Below are 18,927 nucleotides of genomic sequence, written 5' to 3'. Positions count from 1 at the left end.
GCTATAGGTTTAGGTTAAGGTTTAGGTTGTAGTTATAGGTTTTGGAATTTGAGAATAGATTTAGGTTATAAGTATAGGTTTAGGTTGGGGTGTAGGTTAAGGTTTAGGGAATTGAGTTTAGGTTATAGGTTTAGGTTATAGGTTATAGGTTTAGGTTAAGGTTTAGGTTGTAGTTATAGGTTTTGGGGTTTGAGAATAGGTTTAGGTTATAAGTATAGGTTTAGGTTTAGGAATTCAGGTTCGGATTCAGGTATATGTTCGGGTTTATGTACAATCGTGTCCTAATATGTTCGGGTTTATGTACAATCGTGTCCTAATATCCACAGCATCCATTTGGTGAGCCCCATTATAAATAGGCCATGCCTCGAAAATCTCCTCCATTACAATCAAATGGCCGAAAATCTCATCCATTACAACAGGCCATTTGGTGGATTTTTCTTTTACCAGCTAGCCAATTGTAGACCACTAATCAGATGGGGGAGAAGTTTGCCAATCCCAATCCCAAATGAAAAACCCTAATTCCAATCCCAATCCCAAAAGAAATACCCTAATTCCAATCCAAATCCCAATCATAAACGAAAAACCAAATTCCAATCCCAAAAGGAAAAACCCTAATTCTAATCCCAAATCAAAAACACTAATTCCAATCCCCACTACAAGCATATAAACAAGATGAAGAAAAAAAAATTACCTTCCAGGGTAGAAACCCTATTCGTTAGATACTGAGGTATGGTCGGATCTCCATCACGATGCGGCTGATGCGCCGCTGGGTTGTGGTAGAACGCCGCTGGCCGATGTAAGGAGGGGAAGAGGGAGAGAGATCGATCTGAGAGAGAAGGGGAGAGTCGATCAAGAGAAAGAGGGTTTGGGGGTTTTCGGATTAGGTGATGACCCCAACACCACCCAGCTAGCTAGTGGAAAAGGGGAGTTCAGACGCAAGAGGGAGAGCAAGCAAATAGGGAGAGGGTGAGGTAGAGAGAGAGAGAGGGCAGACGTCGGAAGGAAGGCGACGCACGGCCTCCGGGCTAGGGGTGTCTGGGACTGGGAGAGAGAGAGAGAGAGAGAGAGAGAGAGAGAGAGAGAGAGGAGGGCAGGGGTGAGAGAGAGAGAGAGGGCAGAGGGAGGGCGGTGAGTGAGAGAATGGGGGGAGATTGGGCACAGCTCTATTTTGAGCACGCGCCCAATTTTGGGCAAGACCATGGACGGTGCTCTGTGGGCCCTACCATGATGTATGTGTTTCATCCATTCCGTTCATCCATTTTTTAAAGATCATTTTAGGGCTTTATGCCAAAAATTAGAGGGATATAAATCTCAGGTGGTCCACACCACATGAGAACAATAGTGATTGGATATCCACCATTAAAATCCTCTTAAGGCCCACTGTACTGTTTATTTGACATCCAATCTGTTGATTTGGTCATAAAGGACCAGATGAAGGGAAAAAACAAAAATCAGCTTGATCCAAAACTTTTATGGCTACCAAAATGTTTTTAATGGTGGACGCTCACTCAACACTGTTTCCTGTAATGTGGTCCACTTGAGATTTGGATATATCTCATTTTTTGTCTCATTTTGTAAAATTATCTGTAAAAATATATGGACGGCATGGATGAAACACATACATCATGGTGGGGGCGACAAAGCACCAACCACCAGCCATTGGTTGGGGTCAGGAGGAGTAACCAATACGTTCCCAAGCGTACTGAGTAAATCCTGTGGGGTCCACCATGATTTATTCATTTTATCCACTCCATCCATCCATTTTAACATATAATTTTATTACATAAGCTCAAAAATGAAGCCTATAAAAATTTGAACTGGACCACATCATATGAAATAGTATAAACTAAACGTCTACTATTGAAAAAAATTTGGAGGCCACTGAAGTTTTGGATTAAGTTGATATTTTAGTTTTCCCTTCATCCATGTATTTGTGATCTATTGAACAGGTTGGATGACAAATAAAAATCACTATAGGCCATAGGAAGATTTCAACGGTGGAAATCATTATTCCCACTGTTTCCTGTGGTATGGTCCACTTGAGCTTTGGATATGCTTTAATTATGGGCTCAACCACTAAAATGATCTGGAAAAATGGATTGACAGTGTGGATAAACCAAATACACTCACTGTGTCATTACTAACTGGATATGGCAGGGAGGATGCGATGTGCGTTGAAACCCTTTCGGGGTCATAAAAGTTTCGAATCAATATGAAATTTGTTTTTCCTATTCATCCAAGTATTTGGACCACACCAGATGAAATGGTGTTGATTGAACATCCAACATTAAAAACTTCTTGTGATTGAGCCAAAGTATGAGGCAGATTCAAAGTTCGAGTGGACCCCATCACAAAAAACAGTGGCGATTGAATGCCTACCATTAAAACCTTACTTTGGGCCGTAGAAGTTTTCAACCAATCTAATATATATGTTTTCCCTTATTCCATGTCTATATTAACTTATAAACAGGTTGGATCTCAAATAAACATTGCGGCAGGCCCTAAGAAGGTTTCAATAGTGGGTGTCACTATCCCACTCTTTTCTATGGTGGGTCCACTTGAACTTTAGATCTGCCCCGTCAGTCAGATGCACCATTCCATGGTGGGCCACGACCTTAAAAATAAAGTCAATCCACGACTTGGGTGGGCCACACCACATACTATAGTTGAGAGGGTTACCCTCCCATTAAAACATTCATAATCATTTATTGGGCCCACCTAGATGTGGTTCATAGATCCAGCTCATTCATTGTGTGTCCCACTTGGATGAGGAGTCAGACTAAGTTTCATACACATCCAAAACTCATGTGGGCCCTACCAAATGCTTTTATATGTTTTAGGGATGTCTTCACATAGTTTTAGATGCTTTGGCCCACCTGAGTTTCGTATATGACTGATTTTTGGACTTAAAGGGGACACATCAAATGCATGGTGTTAATGTTCTACACACATCATGGTGGGGCCCACACAGATTAACCTCATGGGAATTAGTTCCCATGAGGTGACCTTATAGTAAATTTCACTATTTAGGTAACTCCTTCATGGGTGTTACTCTAATTGTGTAGGGTCCACCTTGATATATTTTATGTATATTGACACCATCCATATATTTTTCCATCATATTTTAGGATGTGATTTCAAATCATAAGAACTCAATAATCTCAGGTGGGCCATACCAATCAAAACAATGATGAATAACCATTAAAAACCTTTTGAAGGCCACAAAAGTTTTGGATCAATTTGATCTTTGTAGTTTACCTTCATCTAGATCTTCTTTACATTATTAACAAGTTGGATTGCAAATAAACATTACTAAAACCTTACGATGGGCTTTTTATAATTTTTAATGGTGAGGTACTATATTATCATCCTTTCCAGTGGTGTGGTCCACTTAAGATTTAAATCTACACAATTTGTTATACCCGGCCCAAAAATGGGTTGGAGAAAGATATGGGCGGTAAGGATACACAACACATCATCAAAATCTCACTTTTGTTATCTTACTTTTCAATTTTTCTTGTCAAAATACAAAATCTAGTTTTCTTTTTTAAAATATATTTTTTTTTTCAAATTTGTCAATTTTTTCAAAATTTTGTTTAATTTTTTAAATTTTCTTTTTCAAAATATCATTTTTTTTATCAAAATCTTTTTTTTTTCAAAATTATCAACATTATTCAAAGTTCTTAATTTATTTTTTTCAAAATCTAGATTTTTATAAAATCATAGTTTTTTTTTTTTCAAAATCTAAATTTTTCTTAAACATTGTTAATTATTTTTCTAAGCTTCTCAACTATTTTTTTTTTCGAAATTCATAATTTTTTTGAACTTCACAATTTTTGACCTGGATACATAATACATACATGAAGGTGGCCTCCACAGTAACCCCACATTAAAGCATGCTCCAATGTGTGATGGTAATGGAAGGGTAAGACAGTTTAGGACCGTCTCTAATGTAAATGGTCTTTGACAGTCTCAAATGATTGCTATGAGACAGCTAAGGACTGTCTCTAATGTAGACAGTCTTTGAAAGTCTCAAAAGACTGCTATAAGACAGGTAAGGACCGTCTCTAACGCAGACAGTCTTTGACAGTCTCAGATTACCAGTAAAAGACAGCCAATGACCGTCTCTAAGGCAGACGGTCTTTGACTGTCTTGGATGACTGCCTATAAGACAACTAAGGACCGTCTCTAATATAGACAGTCATTGACAGTCTCAAATAACCGCTATAAGACTGCTAATGACCGTCTTAGATTAGTGCATACAATACAGTTAAAGACCATCTTTTATTCCAGACGGTCGATAGCCGTCTTTTCTCTGCAGTTAACGACGGATTCTGATCGTCTTAACTGAAAAGACAATTTTCCTTCATATTAAGGATGGTCAAGAGCTGTCTGAAATTTTAGAGATGGTTTACGGCCATCTCTAAACCATCTTTAAACCAAGAAATTTTGCAGATGGTCCACAACCGTCTCAAAATTCGTCCTTTTTTTTTTTCCACTTTTCACGTAGTGATCTACATAAGAGGGCCTACTATGATACTGATTAGATAGAATTTTTAAGTGATCATCACTCAAGTTTCATCAGTCAACTTTAGAAATTTGATCCTTCATTGGTATAAGAGCTTTTCAAATAAGAGCTATTATAATAAGCTCTTTTTTTAAATAATCTCGTTTGGTAAAGTAAGGTTTTCAAAAAAAAAAAAAAAATCTTATACAAAATAAATACTTTTAGTAAAACATTCAAATAAAAACTTTTTCTAAGGATTATTGATGTCATTTTTAAAGATCATAATAACTATATTATAAGAGCAATCCAGAATGTTGTTTTGGTGGATCTCATCATAGATTAACCATGTTCCGAATGGAAAAAGAATGGATGGCTACGACCTTCATTTTTTAAGACATTTGGGTCGTCCATTATATCAAACGTTGGATGTGGATCCTCCATCATATGGAGCTCATGTTTAACATGGATCATCCATGGTCTGAGCCAAACCTTCAAAATGGGTCATCCATCACAGAGGCTTGTCTTGGATGTAGACGATTCATCATTAAGGGTTGACCTTTGACTTGGACGATCCATTATGTGGGGACCACCTTGATATAAGTCATTTGTCATGTGGGGCCCACCATTAATGCTAATTGTCCTTTATGTGGGGCCCTTCAATGTCCACTGCTCACCATGTGGAATCCACATTTGATGTGTCCATCGTGTGGGCTCCACCTTTGAAGAGGGTTGTCCATCATGTGTGGCCCGCTTTTGATGTCCACCATCCATCGTGTGGGGAGCACTTTCTATGTAGATCATCCATCATGTAGGACCACTTTGGATATGAGTCGTCCATCATGCAAGGCATTGGATATGAATCTCTCATTAGGTGGGGCACATTTAATGTTGACTATCCATCATGAGGGGCCATACTTTGATGTGGGCCATCCATCATCAGTGGCCCACTCCGTCCATTATGTCGGCCACCTTGATGTGGACCATTCATTATGTGGGCCTCCTTTAATACAGATCATTCATCACATGGGCCTACCTTTAATGTCAACCGTCCATCACGTGGGTCCACCTTTGATGTCCACCATCCATTATGTGGGTCCCACCTTTGCCGTTCATCAAGTGGGGCCCACTTAATGTGGATGGTCCATCATTCTGGGCCACACTTTTATGTGGGTCATCCATCATGTGGGGCCCATCTTTGATGTGAACCATGCATTATGTGGGCCCACCTTGATGTGGACCATTCATCATATGGGGGGCACCTTCAATATGGGTCATTTATCATGCGGGCCCACCCTTGATATCCACCATCCATCATGTGGGTCCTACCTTTGATGTTCACCATCCATCATGTATAGAGTTGGGCATCGAGTCGAGTCGGATTGAGTTAGGGCTAACCCAACTTGACCCGATTTTGAAATAGACCTGACCCGAACTCGACCTGACTCATACTGAGTCCAGCATGCCTAACCCAATCTGAGTCCGAGTCTGCCCCCGGACTAATCCAGACCGAGTCGGGTCGAGGCAGCACCGAGTCTGGTCGGGTGTAGCAGGTATCTGCGGGCTGAAATCATAACTTAAAAACCTAAGTGCACCTGTCGGAATTGCAACCTCTTCATCAGCTACACGTTATCTCAAATCTGAAACATCAAATCTGGGTTTTTTTAAAATATATTTACAAGTTAGGTTTCGGATTGAGTCAAGTCAGTACCGAGTTGGATTTCAGATCGAGTCGAGTTACTAGGTGACCCGAACTCGACTCGATTTGAATTTGGATTGGACAAAGTCTACTCGATTTGGATCGACTCACCCACTCGGTTCAAGTCGAGTCAGATCTTAACGAGTTGAACGAGTCAAGTCTGCCAAGTCGAGTTGTACCATGCCTAGCTCTAATCATGTAGGTCCCACCATTGTGTTGGTGTACTGATTTATGCACCTTGTTTATCAATCATGTGTCTGGGTGTCAAGTAATTGGTTGAGCCCTTGGAAGATGAAGACCGAAACAGAAGAGGATATAGAGCATCAAGGAGCAAAGAACAGGTAAATGAAGTACCTTTGTGACCCTAACTTTAGACCCAAAATAATCATGGCCTCTAGATGATCCTAACTTTTATTGGTAAACTTTGTTTGAACATCCCTTAGCCTTAGGAGTTCAATTGGAACATGATAAATAAGGCTATAGGAGGTGCTAAGCTGTTGTAAATCGTATGCCCAAAAACAGTAGTTTTCAAGTGGATCTCAATCTTATTAACAAGCTATCGATAAGACTAGATGGGATCGAAGTCTAACTCGATGGCATCGAGTGGGAAGTTCAAAACTGTCCAATAACATTTCAGTTTGAAATTCGTATTGCTCAATCTCATTGAAGACCATCTCGAACCTATCGAAGGACCTTCGATCCAATAGACATAACCATTAACTAGTCATTTTATAATGTTGGAACACAATTTCTTACAAAAGGGCATTCAGTTTCTGAGCATTTAGATGAATTTTTTATGCAATTAGAGTTTAAGTGATTTCCTGCTCATGTCCCTCATCATATGACTTTAAACCTATGAGATTTGATTTATCTTCTTGAGCTTTGCCACTCTAATGAGGATTTCAACCTTCATGTCAAAGATGAATTCAATTTCTACCTTTTTTAGAGATTAAACACTAAGCTTCTTAGTATATCTTTGTATAAATCCATTAAGAGACTTATCTAGGTAAATCCTTGGGGAAATCAACTATCCATTATTTATAGGAGATTCCACCACTTCTCTTACCTTGGTCACCTCATTAGTACATCACATGTAGGGTGAACAATTGTGGGAGCTAAAGCATCGGTGTCATCAATTAGGGGAGCATAATGAGAGCTAATTGAAGCATAAAAGAGCATCAATCAAGTAACCCAAGCAAGGCACATCAACATGGCTCAATCCGACAAGTAAGTTTTTAAGTGTGAGTCCATACGCTCATTGTGTAGGATTGAGTGTAAGAGTTTGTGGCCCAAACTCGATAGGTTCTTGTGTAGGACCTAGGCTCCTTTGTAGGGCCAAATTCATCGACACAGTTGTGTACATAGTCCACTAACACAGATGCATACGTATCAGTATCCGTGGGAGCCTCTGGCGAGAGTGAACATAGGTCCTTAGATTAGAACCACTGGCGGTTGTTAGTTAACTGATAGAAAATCAACTAAAGTCTCTTACGAGAGCGACCGATATGGGTGAAAACGTGTGCCACTGATACGAGAGTGTGCATGTAAGTTAGTTGTTAGCCTAGGAGAAACATGTAAAGGTTATATCAGGTGAACATGATTTAAAACCTCCGATAGTGAATACCGACACACTCAAGGAGAATGCATTCATCGGAAGTGGAGTAGGGAAATCGTACCACTATATATACATGCTTGTGTTTTCGATTGTGAATGTTTGAAATTCTAATTCATGCTTATGTGTTCGATTAGTTAAATTATATGAATGCTTGAATTTAATTGTATAATAAGCACTTAACTTATAGGCACACATAAGTTCACTATCCTTTATAGACTAGTTGCTTAATTAGTGTATCTTTATGTTTTATATGATTGTACCCACTTTACATTGGAAGCCTTAGTGTTAATTTGTCTTGAATATTTTAATTGATAAATTAGTTTATATTAGGCAAGTAAGTTTAATTTGGTCCTAGTCACTCCCCTTTGGGACTTAACTATAATTTTATAACTCCGTCAAACTTTTGTGTGCCGTGTTAGACAATTCATGCAATTTCACTTTGCCATGAACCATCCATCATGTGGGGCCCAACCATCAATATGGGTCACTCATCATGTGGGCCTACCTTTGATTTCAACCTTATATTAAGTGGTCCCACCTGCAACGTCCACCATCCATCATGTGGGTCCCACCTTTAATGAGGGTCGTCCATCTTTGGTGCTACACTTTAATGTGTGGCATCCATCATGTGGGGCCCACATTTGATGTGATTGTGCATTATGTGAGCTCACCTTGATGTGGACCATTCATCATGTGGAGTCCCACCTTCAATATGAGTTGCTCATCATGTGAGGCCACCTTAGAGAGATCGTAAAGAGAAGAGATGAGTAGGGGTTTACACGAACCGAGATAGCTCGTTAGCTCGCTCGACTCGACTTGAAAAAGCTCGATTCAACTCAGTTCAAAGCTGAGTTCAAGCTAAGTCGAGCTGATTTTTTGAGCTCGAAAATGAGTTACAACCAAGTTCAAGCTGGCCCTAGCTTAACTCGACTCGGATCAAATCCAGCTCGAATCGAACTCGGATCGAACCAGTTCAGTGACTTGGTTACTTTGATATTGATCTTGCTCACCAAGTGTTTGATGAAACGACTCAACAAAGTGTGGCAGGTGGCGTGGCTGGTGGCAAGGAAGGTATGTACATGAAATAAATACCATTTTTTCTTGGTTTTTATGTTGCTTAGAAAGTGTTCGATAAAATACTTTGAAAACCACTGCTGTTATTTCCCATACAGTGGGATTTTGAAGGTGCAGTCCAAGTGTTTGTGGAAATGTTGCACAGGCAAATGCAACTCGATCTTATCTCGAACTCGGCTCAAACTGGTCCAAGCTGCTGACCGAACCGAGCTGAGCTAGCCAGTTAGGCTCGAGGACCGACCTAAGCCGAGTTCAAGCTAGGGTCAGCTAGTGGCCGAGCCAAGTCGAGTTGAGGCCAGTTCGACTCCGTTTGACTCGATGTACACCCTTAGAGATGAGGGAAAGATGGGAATTACTTAAAAAGTTGAAGGACAAACTTGTTCAAAAATTAATCAAAAATGTCTACCGACTTAAGCCAAATAAGCTCCAAAAGAAAAGTTGACTTGCTCATCGCTTATTTTTTAAGATCTTTTTTGCTAGTTTCTAAAAGAATACACTCTAAAATTAGAGCTTTACTAAATATTCTATGTCAAAAATACAAGTTTATTTATTTATATTAGAATAAGCAGATAAGCTCTTATTAGTAAAAATACCAAACGGCCCCTAGTGTGAAATTTTGAGTGTTTGGTCACTTCTTATAGACCTCGGTGGTCTCTTCTACTCTGATTTCTCTTTTCATAATAATTAACCTGCTATTTCCATTGCCTCCAATCATATATTTTATGAGCGCAGTAAACATAGTAGACTCTCATTTTGTGCGAGAGAAGATTACTACAACACATATTTCTCCAATTCACGTGTCTTGGGAGGGATCAATTAGCTAATGTTCTCACAAAAGCAATGTCTTCATCTCATTTGTCGGGTGTTGTGTTCAAGCCGAGCATGCATGTCACTATACTCCAGCTTGGAGGAAAGTGTTAATAGAGATGTAATGCCTTGTGCCCACTTTTTCTTTTAGGCCCTGGGCCAATCATTCATTTCTATAAATATAGGCTGGAGATATTTCTTTAAACCCTAATTTCTTCTCCATCACCATGAGGTTTCATACTCTTGTGACCCCCACTCATTCTCAAGAAATTTAGCATTGTCAGTATCAAGTATCTTAGTGTCGTAAAATGGGCAACAAAAGTGATAGCCATTGGATATCATAGTATCATATAATATGACAGTTGATGGTCCTAGGTTCTAATTTTCCTAATGAGAGTTTTACACTCTTTCTTTTATTGGACGACCTCACTCACGTACGTATGTACCTGAAATTAAGTTTTCAACTAGTCCACAGCTCAAAGGAGTCTTTGGAATTTCCTTACATGGAACTTTATTAAGAATATGATAGTTATTCCCAGAGCACACCCATGGACATTCTAGCAAGATAGAGAGAGATCACGCCCCTCACCATCCCCTTGAGAGTGTGGTTACCATTCTCTACAACACAAATTGTGCTCAAGCGTTTGATCGTGCAGTAGCTGGGTTTCCACCAGTCTCATCATATCTACTATAATATTCTCTAGCATGATTAGATTTAACTATGATTTTCTACTTTTTCTTTGTAGATCTTTAAAAAAAAATAAGAACTTTAGTCTCTCACAAATTAGGTATACCTGACTGTATTTGAAAAAATCATCCATAAAAGTAATAAAATATCATTCATCATTCATGTAGGAATAGAAATGGTCCGTATATAAATATGAATGATTTCTAAAAGCCATGTACTTTTCGTAGAACCCTTCTTTCTATTCTTGATGAGCCATTAATGTAATTAATAAAAATTCCAATATGAAAAGTTCAACGGTCAAAAAGCTCCCTCACTTAAGAAAATATTTATCCTCTCTTCAAGTATGACTTAGTCACACCTTTTCCACAATTTAACAGAAGTTTCATATTCACCAAATTCCGTGTGGCACCAACCACTTGCATACTAGAATAATAATGACTTAACAAAGGATGGATTATGATTTAGTTTATATAGCTCATGAATGAGAGAACTAGTAACACAAATAACATAATTAACCACAGTATAAAGAAAAGCATCCATTCTATAACCATAATAACATCCACCCAACTTAGAAAAATAAAATAATAAATCATGCCTAATGGGTAGGCACAACAAAGCACCAACCAAACCTAAATTATATCCAGATCTCAACTCTATATGTCCCTATAGCCTTTACCTCACCTTCCACACCACTTCCCATATATATCCTCTTTTCGACATTATGGAATTATTTATAAGTTGTGTCATCAGTATCTATCCACCAGGAATTTATTAAACCATCAATCGAATTACTCTCAAGATACACTAGCTAAAACCTTGGATAGTTTCGCTTGCCATGGACCATTATTCTTACAGCTGTAGCACCCGATCGTAGCTTCGACATCCGTTATGTACCCTTGTGAAGTTCCAGGTGGTCACCCTGATTGGACCTACCTTTTGCACGGATGTGCTTGAATGTTAGTAAATTCACGAGGCATCCGAGGACCTATTTACAGTGTATTTCGGAACTACGATATTTGGTTTTGGGGTCATGTTTTAATGTCTCAAACCATTCATCTGATTGCCATCAAGGTGGATTTGGGCTATATTTAAAGGAAAAAATAAAACTCTTTAGATTGGATATTGCAATTCTTCAATCATTCAACTATTTTTGTTTTACTGTGAATTTTTTTCTTAATCTTATTTTATGAGCAATGGATGAAAAGTTTCTGGTCTTTCACTCTAAAAAATACTCGACATAGCAACCGTTAATATTCTCATCAGATGATTCGGATCAATGGTTTGGATAATTGCAAATGACTACTAGTGTGAGGAGATCGAGAGGGCTTTACATTGTGGTATGCATGAAATAGACAAATGTTTTTACCTTACATTCCATGCGAATCATTCTCAGTGACAGCAACTTGTTACTATATATTAAAAAAGAGCTTTGGTAAGTTCACATGGCTGTGAAAGTCCAGTAACGCACGACGCCACCACATATGTCAATGTGACAAACAAGAAATATCCAAGCCATCATCAGGTGGACCACACCAGATAGATGTTATTGCCGAAAGATAAAGGTGGTCATTAAGTGTGCCATGATACTAGAAATAAGTTGATAAAAGTGGTCCATTGAGTAGGTGTGCCATGATACTAGAAATAAGTTGATAGCTCTGAATTTTTTCACAATTGTACATTTGTGCTGTTGATTACGGCCAACCTGAGGAGTGGACCAATCTCATCTTTTGGGCGGGAATCTACATAGTAATACCCTTCTAATGGATGGCTTGGATATTGTCTGTTTGCCAGGACCGGCTGCAGGATGTGGTGGCATGTGCATGAGCTAATTTGTACACGCGTGTGAACTTGCAAATCTCTTTTTTTTTTTTAAAGAAGGAGAAGAAGAAGAGAAGAAGGGGGAGAATAAAAAAGAAAAAAGAAAAAGAAAAAGAAAAACAGAGAAAGTAGATAAGAAAAGAAGAGAGGGCAGGAGAGGGAGATGACGCATGCAGGTCCATGTCCAAAATCACTTTAATTTGGATGGATTAGATTAGATTCATGATATTAAATACCATGAATTTTCCTACTTGGAGTATGCTTGACAATTATGTCTAGAAATCACGACTTTTGATCTGATTGGGCCACCACGTAGATGAATTATTAACTAAAAATTAACTTGGACCGATCAGACGACTTCGACTATTCAATTTTATTTTTAATTTTTGTTGAATGTAAACCACTGTTGTAACTCTCCCCTTTCATCTCACTGATCGGATCACTAATACAATGAAATCCCACTTTGGTTTTTGATGTAGAGTGGGTTGTGCACAATTTCATGGCGAAGATGGACCAGAAGAGGCCCCATCACAGGCGGAAGTGATCTGAATCGTTAGAACCTTAAATCGGACATAGCTTGCACACTGGAATGACTTATTCAATGTACCATATGTAATTTTGGGGTAGGAATATCTACTTTAGCCAACCAACCACTGTGCCAGGTTTCCCACGCTAAATTTATGAAATTCCATCAGATTGACCGTTGAAAGTCATTTTTATTTCCATTTTTACAGTAAGTTTTAGTTCGATCATAACTTTTGATCCACTGAGTTTTAGGAGTTGTGTCCAACATAAATAGTGCTTAGAAAATTTAGAAGAATAACATGGTTAAGCCAAATAGGACACTAATTATTTTTGGCCGAAAACCATGAGGTCTAGTGGAAGTTATGACCGTCTATAAAATAGTAAGTTTACTATTTATAGTAAGTCACGATTTTAGGGAGTTGGAGTTGTAGTTTGATTCTGAAACTTTTTCATAGGTTCATGTCACAATTTAAAGGATTATAAACTCATTTTTTTTATCATCAATCAATTTATTTCTATTTTATTTAGAATTTATTTTTATTTTTTATCTCTTCTCGTGGATTTGAGGAATCTCTGTGATGAGTTTGGAGAAGCTCTATGGATTCGGAGTAATTATCCCTTGAGGAAGAAGGTGCTCGACCTCATCACGCCCATCCACGCATGAATTTTCAAGCTAGGAGGTGGATTCTTCAACCAATCCATGTAGAAGTTATTTCTATGAGCACTGAGTGTGGGGCCAGTTATTCCTGTCCACGGCATCCGACTTGTCCAGTAAAATCTACACATAGTGAAAATTGCACATCCTCAAAATCAAGCTAATCCAACCATCATGTGGCCACCGTGTGAATTTTAATGTGTTTGGATGGTTGTACATCAACCTAGAATTTGTTAAAATTAGCTTCAAGTTAGACACAGATTTGGAGGATCCAAGTAGAGGTGGGCATCGATTCGAGTTGGACCGAGTTAGGTCCAACTCGACTCGACCCAGTATTGTGAAACCCTTGACTCGAACTCAATCTAACTCGGGATAGAATCCAGCGGGCCTGACTCGTACTACAAGAAATTGCTCTTTTACCAACGACACAATTCGTCGTTATTTTATCATTTTTCGTCGGTAATGATGATTACCGACAAAATATGTCATCGCTAAGATCGTCGTAATAAGACCGTGGCTAAAGGTTTTTCCCGACGAAATATGACTTTGTTGGCAATGATAAAACAAATACCGACGACTAAAATCGTCGGCCAAACATGTTACTTTTGGTATAAAAAAAAATAATATATTTCGTTGGTAAACACAACTTATACTGACGAATATCTTCGTTGATAAAATTGTGGATAGACGACATTACCGACGAGTACGTTCGCCGGTAAAACAATAATACCGATGAGTATGTTCGTTGGCATAAGCCCAAATAAACAACATTACCGACGAGTATGTTCGTCGGCATAAGCCTGAATAAATGACATTACCGACGAGTATGTTCGTCGATAAAACAATAATATTGACGAGTATATTCATCGGCATAAGCCCATGGGCCTGATGGGCCAGTCCTATCCAAAATTTTGATTTTGGCGGGCTCAAACACGGCCCATTGATAGTAATTTTATCCCTAAAGCATTTGTCAAACAGATTATGAGAGATGCTACAGTGCTTTTAGATCACTATAAGTTTCAGTACTCTGAGTTGCATTGGTACACTTCAACAGTCTATCTGTCTAGATTTTCAAGTAGGTCCAACACACATTTCAAGTACTTAGAAATTTCATTGGCTACATATAAGTAGTTCAAATCAAATAGTCCAGTTTAGATGGATCATTCTATCTAGGAAATTAATGTTTAATGCTGAAAAATTACTTACAAATTGCATATACAGCATACAAGTAGTTCAAATCAAATAGTCCAGTTTAGATGGATCATTCTATCTAGGGAATTAGTGTTTAATAATGAGAAATTACTATAAAATTGCATATGCAACATACAAGTAGTTCAAATCAAACAGTGTAATTTAGATGGATCGTTCTATCTAGGGAATTGATGTTTATGCACACTCTCATTGATTTACATACACCCATTTTAAATTTACAGATTGTCACATCTGACACAAAAAAAAGGGTGCATGCAAATGGATGACATTAATTCCCTAACAGAAGGATCCATTTAAACTGGACTGTTTGATTGGAACTTTCTATGCCCATATATCATCCACCACACCCTGTCAGCTCTTCCTTGAATACTCCCATAGTCCCATACTGAGAAGAAAAATCACTAAAAGTGCAGCTCAAAATTCCTTCTAATATAAGTATCATCTAAGAAAAATGTTCCAATGCTCTCATAGTACTACAAGTTATGATGCTCGTAGTTTCATTTGGACACTTAGACAATCTAATAAAAAAAATCTAGCCTATCCACTGGATCCAACATATGTCATACAATATGATGCATATACCACCCCAATCTAGAAACTGTAACAATCTGATCATTAGCATTTAATATGGATTATGGACAGTAGACCCAGCATGGCACTTGTTGTTTCACTGTTCATATAAGATTATAATATGTAATGGCATGCCAACTTTTCTAATAGTGTTGTTACTGAAGACTTTTTTTAGACATTTTAATATTTCTCTTATTTTTAAAAAAAAAGCATCCAAATTCCAATGCTACATACTAATATCTAAGTTTGTTGTCAAGCACTCAATCTCTGTCTGCTAGCATACATGAGATCCAGACTGTTCATATATTGTACCCAAGCATGGATGGAGCATATGCCAAAATCACACTAATCAGATGATCCTAACCACTGGTCCGAGGATTTTGTAATCCTCGAGAGCCTGCTAATAGTTAAAATCACTTGAGTAATGTGATTTTTTGGGGTAGGCCATATGGACTATGGATAGTAGACCTAATAGATGAAAGGTTTGGATCATTAGAAATAACCCCGGATATAAAGGCCAGATTCTAGACATATACCGTTAAAATACACCCAAGTATTCTGGCAAACATCTACGTGCAACAAAGCATAAGGGGATTTTTCCTTATTTTAAAGGCAGAACAAGGCATGGATCATTTTTGACAATGGCTGCTAAGCAGATTGTTATATTGAGCTGTGAAATAACAAAAAAGAAATGTGATGAGCTAACCATGATGTTTATATGCCATCCATGATGTGGGGTCCACCGTGATATTTATATGCCATCCGGCCCATTCACAAGGTGATTTCCCCTAGGATGAAGGGAAAACGAGATATCAGCAAGATCCAAAACTTCTGCCAGCCCCAAGCATTTAATATCTGTTGTTTCTTGTGGTGGGGCCCACCTGAGTTTTAGATCTGCCCCGTGCATGGGATAAATGTGAGCTGAAGAGACCGATGGATGGAATGGATGTTATAAGGACATTGTGATGGGCCCAACCAAGCATTGTGTTACATGGGCTCCTGAAAACCCCTTCCAGTTACTCCATCCCTATTCAACAGAGGCCAAAAATCCGTCTAACACCAAACATGGGAGGGGATGCCACTAATGTGTGTGTATCCCTAGGCACACATATATATACCAAAATACTCTCCTAAGATGGGAATTTCGTAAAAACTTTTGACATGTGTTGTGGGTACAGCATTTACTCTCATTTCATTTACAGGCAAAAAGGTCAGATTTCATTTACAGGCTCTCCAAATGGAAAAATTGGCTCTCCATTTACAAGACTTAAAACATTTACAAGTTAGCCAAAGACAGACAATTATTTACACCTTGCAGCCAAAACAGGACACGCTGTAAATGATTGATTACCACTTAAACCATTTACGAGCATCCAAACGAAAATTGAGTTACCCCCATTTCAAAAAGATTGGAATCATAAGAATGAAATAAAATACCATCCGAGCCCTAGAATCTTCCATCGATCATCAAATCGAAAGACAAAAACAGGAAAATGCACAATAGATATCCATCCAATGATTGTAATCTATACAAAATAGATCGAATCAGTAGAAAGTAGATTTAGAAAAAAAAAAAAAGTGAAAGATAAGAAATCGATGAGAGAAAAATATACAGATTACCTGTTCGACCAACGTAAGAGAGATTTGAGACGAGAGAAACGGAGAGGGAGACAATCGGGCGTCCGGTAGGCAACAGCGAGTTAGGGTTTAGGGTGGCCGGAATAGGGGCATCGGGCAAGTAGCAACGCTCGTTCGGGCGGGAGAGGGGGGGTAGGGTAAGAAGAGGGAAGGGTAAAAAATATTTTTGACTTAAAACATAACATTATTATCGATGAAAATTTTCGTCAGTGATAGTTTTCACAATTCGTCAGTAAAAGGATTCAAAAATATTTTTAAATATACTTATTAGCTACACCAAAAACAAAAATTACAACTAAACATCCGTGATCAATCACACAAAGGGAAATAATATGTCCACCGTTCATTTTGTCCGACGATGTATCTATTTCCTTGGTAAAAAGCTCATTTACAGACGATTTTTTTCGTCGGTAAAAAGTTCCTTTACTAATGATATTGTTTAACGTTGGTAAAAATAGCATCTCCGTCATCGGAAAGGACACCAAGAGATCTTTTGGCGACGAACTATTTGGTTCGTCAGGAAAAATTACATTTACCGACGAAATAATCGTCAGGAAAATAGTTTTCATCGACGATACAAAATATTGTCGGGAAAAGTTTCTAGGTTGTCGTTATAAATGGTGGCAGGAACATATTTAGTCGTAGCGGGAATCTTTTGCCAACGAAATATGATTTCGTCGGGAAAAGTCATGTTTATCGATGAAATTGATTTCATCTAAAATAAGTTCATCGATAAAAGGCCAATTTCTTGTAATGTCGATCCGAATCAGATCTTGGCTAGGTTGATCCAAACCGAGTCTGACTCGATCAGATATATTGAGTTGAATTGAGTTGACTACGGTTCGGATCAAGTAAAAAGCTCAACTAGATTGGGTCAGGGCCGGTCGCACCACAGAGCAAACCCAGGCCGATCCTGAGTCGGCCTGGATGAACCACAGCCAGGTCGATCAATCACAATAGGCTAGGCCATTCAATTAAAATAAAAATAAAAATAAATTACTTGTATGTTAATGTCGTTGTGCAGGCGAGTGGCCGAACCAGGGCTGCTGCCTGTGCAAACGGGTGGCCAGACTTGGGCTGCTGCCTGTGTGGATGGGTGGCCGAACTTGGGCTCATGTCTGTGTGGACGGGTGGAGGAGAGAGAGAGAGAGAGAGAGAGAGAGAGAGGAGGAGGAGGAGGAGGAGAAGGAGGAAGAGCCGGACAAAAGGGTGCCGGAGGAGGAAGAGGAGGAGGAGGAGCCAGACGAAAGGGTGCCGGAGGAGGATGAAAATAAGGAGGAACCGGATGAAAGCGTACCGGAGGAGGATGAGGAGGAGCCGAACGGAAGGGTGCCGAAGGAGGATGAGGATAAGGGGGAGCCGGATGAAAGCGTGTCGGAGGAGGATGAGGAGGAGCCGAAAGGAAGGGTGCCGGAGGAGGATGAGGAGGAACCAGACTCCAAGATCGGGTTGGGTGTGGCGTACGGCTTCTATGGTTAGGGACAGGTAGGTTTAGGATTTTTTTTTTCCTTTTGAATATATACTACCCGATTACCGATCTGAGTCGGATTTCGGATCGGATTTTGGTTCGAGTCAGGTCAGGTTACTGTGTAACCCGAACTCGACTCAGTCAAAATTTGGATCCGCGTGGGTCTACTCGATCTGATTCAAAACCGGCATTCAGTTCGGGTTGAGTCGGTCGAGTTGGATCCGCCAAGTCGAGTCAGGTCCTGCCCAGCTCTAGATCCAGGGACCAGTGAGCTCGATGGGTTGTGACTATGGGAACCATTGTTTTTTTATATATATATCCACATCATCCATTTGTTTTCAGCTCAGTTTAGGGCATGATCTAAAAAATGAAGCAGATTCAAATGTTAGGTAGACCACACCATAGGAAACACTAGTGATTGGACACCCATCGTGAAGAAGTTCCCCAAGGCCACAAAAGTTTTGGGTCAAGTTGATATTTGTGTTTTCTCTCCATCAAAGTATGTGTAACCTTATTACCAGGTTGGATTGCAAGCAGACGTGGCTGCGGGCTCTAGAGTATTTTCAACTGTGGGTATTCAATCACGACTATTTCTTGTGGTGTGGTCAACCGAAGATTTAGATATGCTTCATTTTTGGGCTCATGAAATAAAAA

General features: G+C 39.1%; 1 protein-coding gene across 1 annotated transcript in view; it reads left to right on the top strand.

The window, feature by feature from the left end:
* LOC131234537 (uncharacterized) overlaps nucleotides 1–18,284 on the top strand; it is a 32,293-nt gene extending 14,009 nt beyond the window's left edge. The window contains exon 4 of the mRNA XM_058231478.1: nucleotides 18,027–18,284. Within this exon, the coding sequence (XP_058087461.1) occupies nucleotides 18,027–18,284 (258 nt within the window). The remainder of the gene's footprint in view (nucleotides 1–18,026) is intronic.
* The last annotated feature ends 643 nt before the right edge of the window (nucleotides 18,285–18,927 follow it).

The sequence above is a fragment of the Magnolia sinica genome, chromosome 19 (assembly GCF_029962835.1).
Source record: "Magnolia sinica isolate HGM2019 chromosome 19, MsV1, whole genome shotgun sequence".
Taxonomy (NCBI): Eukaryota; Viridiplantae; Streptophyta; class Magnoliopsida; order Magnoliales; family Magnoliaceae; genus Magnolia; species Magnolia sinica.
The sequence above is the reverse complement of the archived record's forward strand: the minus strand, read 5'-3'. Positions and strand labels throughout refer to the sequence as shown.